Raw genomic sequence first — 8,658 nt, forward strand, 5'->3', positions numbered from 1 at the left:
GGTGGCGGGATTTCAATTAGGGTTTAATTGAAGGGGATCCTTGGCCTGCTTTTCTGACTTTTACTCGTCTTTCTTCGCATGGACTGATAAAAATCCGTTCTTACTTTTTCACTGCTTCACCGGAAACCTTGGCAGCGACCGAATCCGGAGCTTTCTCTTCCTCCTCTTCGTAGTCCAGGAGCTCCTTCTCGTAAACATCATTATCCTTGGCTTCCCCCATACTATCTCGAATCAAGAGAAAAAAAGATCAAGACAAGATAATATCAAAATATACAACGAAAACGCATCAATCACACCAAAAAACTAAAAAGAAAATGAAAAGAATCACCTTGGCGGACGAAAACTGGAAAGTGCAGCTAGATAGAGTCTGCAAGAGAAACAAATCAGGAGAAACATAGAAAGTAGGACGACGAGGGTTTTGAGAAAATATCCAATGGGAGAGATCCGAGGAGGATAGGGTTTGGAGGATGAATGGGAGGACTGGAGGAGAGGGGAAAGTTGGATAATAAAGGGTTGACGAAGCCAATCCAATGGCGGACTGGATGAGTGGCGAACGAGAGCAGCGTGATCTTAGCAGCCCGTGTGTTGATGCTATGTGGTTGGATGGAGAAGCAAGGGCGTCGTGTGTTGATCCTGATCGGGAGAGGAAGGGGCGTCGATCTAGGAAGGGGGAAGAGGGAGATGAGGTTGAGAGAGATGGTCGGAGGTTTAGGTTTAGGCGAGAGAGATGGTCGGAGGAAGGGGCGCGATATAGATTTAGGTTTGGAGGGAACTTCACAGTGTTGCAAATTTTGGCTGGTGGAAAAATTAAAATATTTTATTTTGGTTCATTAACACCGGGTTTTAAAAACCGCTGTTAAAATCGGTGTCTATTAACGAAAAAAAAGGCGCTTATAGACATCGCCTAAAAAACTGATGTCTATGAGCGAAAATCTGCGCTCATAGACACCAGTTTTTGAAAAAATCGGTGTAAAATACTCAAAGACATCGGTTTTTGCTTAAAACTGTTGTTGTTCCACTGATGTCTATGAGGATTTTTGTTGTAGTGTTGGCCAACACGGCTAGAACAATATATATATATATATATATATATATATATATATATATATATATATATATATATATATATATATATATATATATAAACAAGCAATCACCACGCAGTTTAATAGTAAAACTAAAAAAATGCAACGAATAGAAAACCAAGTCAAAAATCCTACTCAACTGCACCCATAAAGCTCAAAATCGATATCCTACTCCATTACACTCATAAAACACAAATCACAATGAACTCACATCTTCTTCTGTCCAGGCAGGCATGTAGCAAAAACACATCCAAATAAAACTCATCGATAATAAAGATAACACAATATCCAAGTGTCAAAACTAGAACAAGTCTAAAAAGTACAATAGGATAACCAAAAGATAAAACACATCCTCGCGATCTGCAAGGGACTAACGACTGGAACTCCTCCGGACAACCTCAACCTGAAAATAGTAAATATCCACGGTGTGAGTCAACTCCTCAGCGGGTAATATTGACATGCATAGTAAGGAAATAACAACTAGCACTAATCATGCGTACAGTCTCCTGATATAAGAATGATAAATGCATCTTAAATAAATAGGAGAAAACTATACTAACCAGGACCTGGTATATGGATAATCAACCGAGAGGAATAGGAATCCTATATGCATGTCAAACAATTATGCATCCATCCAATATGCAGCATACAAGTACAGCAAACACAAGCAATAAATGCATCAATTTGTATGATGCCAATGACATGTCCTGGTCACCCCTACTCTCTAGTCAGCCGTCTCACACACGATGGTGAGACCGAGTGGGTAGAGTTGTGACAACCATGCACTCTTCCATTACTGCTCCTAATGAGTGACCGAGTGGACGGGATGTTGTCGGAGTACACCTGTCCTCCTACCCCAAATCATAAGTGGGGGAGCTCAATGCTCTCATCTCCCTAAGCAAGTCCAAAAGAGGGATCCCTGTCCTGCTACAACGTTCCGTCACACTACCCATGAGTTTACCAACGGAGCCCTTGACAGAGCAACCTACTGCAACACACCCTGCCTAATAAGAACCACTACCCCATGAGTGGTTGTGTGTGCAGATCCATGTAACTGGCGATGTACTGAACAATAATGGAGCCGACTATCACACAGCATGCAATCATGCGAGATTGTGCATGACACTAAGCATGAAAAATATCCTGAACCTATCCATCTCTACAAAATGTGTACCATAGAATACATTGGCCAAATAAATGATCTAGGTACACAAGTCAGATAAGATATCAAAACCTAGGTCCTGAACATAATAAAACATGGTTATGTCACTACCCCTATAAGCATGTATAATCAGGTAGGTACTAATATGAAGTTCATAACAAGTAAACAAAACAAGCATGTAATAGGTATCGAGTAGTGACCAACTGATGCAGATAAGAAACATAATCATTACTATTTGTTAAAAATGTTACTATGCATATTAAATGACAAATCTAAAATGATAAGTCAAAGTACCCGCCTCCAATAAGAGGATTGTATCCGAAAACGATCCTCGTCGAGACACCGTCTCGAATTAAAGTCCTGTAATAAATCGTACAATTTAGCTAAGTTTAATTATAAGCAAAATAGCTAAACCAAATTATTTTTCTCCAGGAACCCTTATTAAATAGTTAATCTCAGTTAACTATCCCTAATCCAAAGCTTAGGGTTCCATTCTTAACTTAACCATAAGTCAACCTAACTACACATGAACCACCAACTATATAATGAATCAAACCAATCCAAACAAACTCACCCAACTTCGATCGTGGTATTGCTGTCGAGGAATAAATGGTTATCTGGAGGTAGCTCTTGCTGAAGATCTATGGATGGTGATACTGTGAAGTTACTGCAAACAACCCCTAGTTAGCACAAACAATTCTTACTAGAATTAATCCCCAAAACACTACAACCTTACCTAAATCCGAAGCCTCAGCTGGTGTTCCACCACCGGACAACTTGCTGCCAAACGAAGTAATTAGTCCTAGGAGAAATTTCTGCTAGAATCCAGTGGTCAGATCCCAAATCTGTACTAGCAGCTTACCCTTTGCTGGAGGTGGAAGAAACTCGCTGTGGGGGGGGGGGGAAGACAGTGGCGTCGGGTGGCAGATCCGTGGTCACCGAGCGCTGGTCTTGGACTGCTCTAATGGAGATTAGTACGACAAGGCCCTTATCGCCATCAGAAACGGAGGCTAGGGCACGGGTTGGATGGTGGCTTCCAGCGCGATCGACGGTGGCGATTTCAGGCTCGCGACAACCGATCGTGGATCTGTAGTGGTCAGCGGCGATGCTAGGGTACAGGCGACAGCGGCGCTAGAAGTGATCGGTGTTCCTGATCTCCCCTGATCTATGGCTCGGCTGGCGACGCCGCTGTCGGCTGTGGCGACCCGACGACGACGTGACAAGAGGAGAAGGCGTAGAGAAGGTCTGCGTGCATCAGGTGAGCAGCTCGGGAGGGAAGGAGAAGAGAAGCTTTAGCTTCCCTTGGCCACGACTTAGGTTTTGTACGTGGGAGGGGGGAGAAGAAAACCGCCGTGTGTGGTTAGGGCACGACGTTGGGTGCGAGTTCGGCAGAAGGGAAAGAAAAAAGGAAATAAAAAGAAAAAGGAAAAATTAACTTTTCCTCGTTTAAATGGGGTAGCCTTAACAGGCTTTCCCAGAGCCCAGTTTTATCACCGTAATCTCGTCCATACAGTCTCTGAAAAATTCTAGAAAAATTTCTAAAAATTCTGAAAAATTCCCTTATCATTATTCGCCATTTTTTCGATATTTTACACTCTTCTCCTCAAGCGAGCACCGCAGTGCAGTCATCCTTGTGCTGATCAACCCCTTTCTTCCCTCTCCCTCTCGTGAGTTTCCGCACCCCAGCCGCCGATCTCGCTCCCTCACGCTAGCGACCACCGTCGAGCCCTTCTCTGCCGACCTCAACAGTCACTTGTGGTGGTTTTTGGTTGGGAAGGAAGCTACCGACACATTGGGGTATGGCATTTACAGCTTTGGATGATAGATCTGTAGATCGGGGTGTTGGTTTCAGTATGGATTACGTGTTGATTGGGGTGATTGTTCCTGACTGTAGATTCACAGTAGCTCTGGCCATAGATCTTTGGCAGCAGGCACCACCAGCGAGCAATTTTCGGCATATGCACTTCCTAGCCGTGGGTCAACAGGGGTGACTTCATCTTAGTAAGGTTTTGGGTTTTGGATACCTATTATAGCTTAATCTATATTTGTTCATTAATAATTAGGGGCTAAATCATGGTTGGTAGCCCTAATTGTGATGGTGTTTGGCTGGAATTGTAAGGACTGTGGGATTTACATAATCTAAACAAGGGATGGTTTGAATAAGGGTTTGGATTAGTTCTAAGTAAATTAGTAAAGGGAATTAGCAAAGGGTAATGCATAAGCTATGATTAGTTACCTGTTTTGTAAATTGGTTTAGTTATTTTAATTCATATGAAGTTAGTTAAAATTGATACATTGACGCAGGGCTTTGATTGAGGCGAGCGTCATGACGAAGGGGGTATTAGATTCAAACTCCGTTGAGAGGCGGGTACTTCTTACTTTGGCTCTCTTTAGTTCTTTGGAACTTGATGCATGAGCTATTTTTGAATAAGAATTATTTTACCTTGACTCCACTGGTAAATTTTTCTTGTGTTTTTTTGTATCCATATAATTTCTTGTTGCCATCTATGATATTTAGTAGATATTAGATACTAACCTTGTATGGTTTGATTGTTGTTTATTTATGTACCGTATTGAGCATGCTAGCTTCATGTAGCATACTTGATTCCTGTTTATATGTATATGATGACTGTTGTATTTTACACATCACATCATTACATGCATGTCAACGACGAATTCTCCCTTGCGGTCGAGAGAGTCATTGATTAGGGTCGCACGCTCGGCCACTCGAGAGAGTGGTAGCTGAAGCAGATGTCGCTTGTCCTGTCGTGACCCCACTCGCTCACTCATAAGTAGAGGAAGCTAGAGTTGCGAGCAGCAGGGACCCCCGTCGCAGATGTAGCTAGTTAGCTACTATGCAACTGTCCACTCGGCCACTTGAGAGAGTGGTAGCTGGAGTGTTATACAGTTTTTCACTGACCCGACCCCTCGACCATACTGGGGTCATGGAACAGAGGGATGAGCGGGAGTGACCATCAGTTCATACGTTTTTATTATTGTTATACCTGTCTATGCTATTGCTTTCTTATGTTTACAGTTGTTCGTTTTGCCATGTCATACATTTATACTTGTTGAACTATATATGTATTGATCGCATGTTGTTCAACTCCGGTTTACTTATTGATAGAATGTCTTTACCTCACATGATACCTTCGTAGTGATGAACAGTTCAGTAGTCGATCGGTATTACTCCTGATCTTCTATTACCTAGCCTAGGATATAGTTTCAGGTATGAGCATATATTATGATTTTGTTTTAGTATCTGTAATTCCTCTTATGAGACTGTATACTGTTGGCTCACTCTCTATTTGTATGTTATGTTCATGCACTATCTTTCCTTTACCTGCTGAGTCCCAACACTCACCACCCCACCAACTGGTTTTTCTTTCTCCAGGTAATAGGTAGATGAATCAAGGATGCTTGGAGAGTCCTGGCTACCAGCCCCACGTCACATTCGAGGACATTTTTCTTTTTTGTCTTATTTCTGTTTGGGTGGTACAATGCTTTCGCGAGTTTGCGTTGTAACTAGTTGATGTGGATTTTGGAGTCTAATATGGTGATTTCAGGTATTTTGGGGTAATTGCTTTGTTGGTTTTACATTCGTATATTTTTATGATTTCTGCTGTGTTTACTTTCAACCGTGTGGATTACTTATAAACTGCGTGGTTGTGTTTACTTTCAGCCGTGTGGCCTGCTTATAAACTGCATGGTTGTGCTTATATTTAGTCATGTGGGTTGTTGAATATGTTTATATGTTGAGTGTGGATGTATATTGGTTCCAATTGTCACTGTTACAGGGAAGGTGCTGTCCAATTTTCGATTGGACACCCTTACCCTCGGGGTGTGACAGTTACACTCTATAGTTATTAACTCCAATTAGCCGATATGATAATTAGATATTTCTAAGGCCTTTCTTCAAGATGAACTTGAAGATATTATATTTATGGAGCAACCACTAGGTTTCATTCATCCGTAACTTTTAACACATGTTGGTCATCTTCAAAAATCTATATCTGGTCTTTGACAAACACCTCATGCACGATTTCATTGTTTATCTAATTGGCTTCACATTCAGGGATTTTCTAGGTAAAAAATTGACTTTTCACTATTCTACAAATGTAATGAAAAATTTACCATTTTTGTCTAATTGAAGTAATAATATTTTAATAACTAGCAGTAATCAAGAAGACATCACTTCTTTACTCTATCTTTTTAATCAAGAGTTTCCTATTCGGGATCTCGACAACACTCACTTTTTTGTTAGCATCGAGTCTCTTCCACATTATTAAAGTTATCTTCTCTCAAAGCAAATATCTTACTGGACTTCTTCAATGAGCTAAAATAGATAGCGCACATCCTATCTTCACACCGATCATTGAAGGAGGTTTTACTCTGCCTTCATCCTCCCAGATATACGTACGGAAGTATTATTGGTATCATACAATATATCATCATCACACGACCTGACATTGCTTTTGCAGTTAATCGTGTTTGTTAATTTATGCAGTCTCCTACTGAGCACCATTGGGATCGAAAGGTGTTAAGAGAATTCTTTGTTATTTTAAAGGAAAAATTTTATATGATCTTCTTTTATATCGTCAGTTCTCGATCACTAGAGTTGAATGTTTATAGTGATACAGATCGGTCAGATCTCTTAAAGATAGACATTCTACTTATGAGTATACCATATTTCTTGGATAAAATTTTATTTTTTGACTTTTAAAGAAGCAACCTACGATCTCATGCTCAAACACTATGCTAAATACAAAGCAATGCGACATCCAAAATTATTTGACTACAATCTTTTCTTTAAAATTATATTTTTTTCACAACCACTACACCAAAACATAGTGTGACAATATTGGAGTGGCATACCTTGCTAAAAATTCAATTTTTCATGCTTATACTAAGTATGAAGAGATTAATTTTTATTTTGTTCAAGAACATGTGTATAACTTTCATTTTTTTTATTCTATAAAAGATCAAATTGCTGACATATTAATCAAGTTAATATCTGGACAAACTTTAATAAGTTGATAATCAAATTCAATGTCCAAACACTCTTATTGAGTTAGTTGGAGAGCAAAAATAATAATCACAAATAAAAAAGATAATAATCTCAAATTAATTTGAATCAATCAAGATTTAATTTATTTGATATCATAATCAAATATCAACATGAATATAGTAATAATAATATTTCTAAATTTATCATATTTATTACTATGATTATAATAATTATCATCGTTAATCTTTACTTTTATTATTTAGATAACATATATAAATACGCTCTGCTTAGTAATAAATATCATCAAACAATTATCCTTTATTATTGTCTACTCTTTCTTTCACAAACAACCATGGCGGAATATGGGCAGACGGCGAGACATGTTGCACCTGCCGAGCTGGTGGCTGCCGGGAAGTTCACCGTTCCGTACGCCGTCAATTTAACACTCTCCAGCACTGGCGGTTTGTTCTCGAACGACCTTTACAAGGTCAAAGATACCAATGGCGACGTGGTGTTCAAGGTGAAAGCTGCCTTCTTCAGCAGCCGCCGCCTCCTCCTCGACGCCAAAGGCACCCCTCTCCTCACCATGAAACCCAAGGTACGTAGAAGGTGTCATCATCAAAATTTTATTTTGCCTTCAAATTATTCTCACGCGTGGTTACGTTCTTGTTAACTCCAGTCATTTATCAGGCGCGGAACACGGAGAGTATTCAGAGGAGAGAGCACCAGCCCCAACGATTTGCTGTTCAGCGTGCGAAAGTCCAAGATGTTCCAGCGGAAGGACCACTTTGATGTGGTCTTGGCCACCAGCACTGACGAAGCTGCCCCGTGTGACTTTAAGATAATTGTACGAAGCAAGGAATACACCATTTATATTGGCGAAATTGATCATGAAATCATAGCCCAAGTAAGCGGGCAAAAACACATAGAATAAAGTTTTTCTTCCCCTCTCTTTCTCTCTCTCTATATATATATATCTAAATTAATTAATTAATTAATTAATTAAAACTGCAGATGAATCGCAAGACTGAATGTTGTGCAAGGGACAGACTAGAAATAACAGTGAATCAGAACGTGGATTTCGCCTTCATTGTGTCGTTGATAGTCATCCTTGAAGAGATCAAGCCAAGTCGTCGATCAGCTATGTAATCAGGGGGTGCAACTTTCGATCTCAAACGAGTGGAGCAGCTATGTCATCAGGATGTTTATAATTTATTTGATTATAATTTTATCATAGTTCTCATTGTTGCCTAATATAATATAATATATGTTCCGTAAAACTCAATAGGTTGTATTTCTTCTGAATTAATAAATTTTATATTATATTAATCAACAGGTGAAGATTATTTACAAGCAAAACTGTTAAGTCAGATGTTAGTTAAGTTGTTCTGGATGAATAAGTA

General features: G+C 39.7%; 1 protein-coding gene across 1 annotated transcript; it reads left to right on the forward strand.

Moving 5' to 3' along the window:
* The first annotated feature begins 7,607 nt into the window (after positions 1-7,607).
* LOC122031447 (protein LURP-one-related 15-like) lies at positions 7,608-8,404 on the forward strand. Its single transcript, XM_042590566.1, has 3 exons — positions 7,608-7,853; positions 7,935-8,162; positions 8,270-8,404. Exons 1-3 carry the CDS (start codon positions 7,608-7,610, stop codon positions 8,402-8,404), a joined length of 609 nt encoding a protein of 202 aa, XP_042446500.1.
* Positions 8,405-8,658: the final 254 nt, after the last annotated feature.

Source organism: Zingiber officinale, chromosome 11A, assembly GCF_018446385.1.
Source record: "Zingiber officinale cultivar Zhangliang chromosome 11A, Zo_v1.1, whole genome shotgun sequence".
Lineage (NCBI taxonomy): Eukaryota > Viridiplantae > Streptophyta > Magnoliopsida > Zingiberales > Zingiberaceae > Zingiber > Zingiber officinale.

Bases quoted from the DNA above. Each gene is read 5' to 3' on its own strand.
- LOC122031447 (XM_042590566.1), top strand. From the start codon at position 7,608: ATGGCGGAATATGGGCAGACGGCGAGACATGTTGCACCTGCCGAGCTG. The intron at 7,854-7,934 runs GTACGTAGAAGG...TGTTAACTCCAG, and splicing joins TCCTCACCATGAAACCCAAG to TCATTTATCAGGCGCGGAAC. The intron at 8,163-8,269 runs GTAAGCGGGCAA...TTAAAACTGCAG, and splicing joins ATCATGAAATCATAGCCCAA to ATGAATCGCAAGACTGAATG.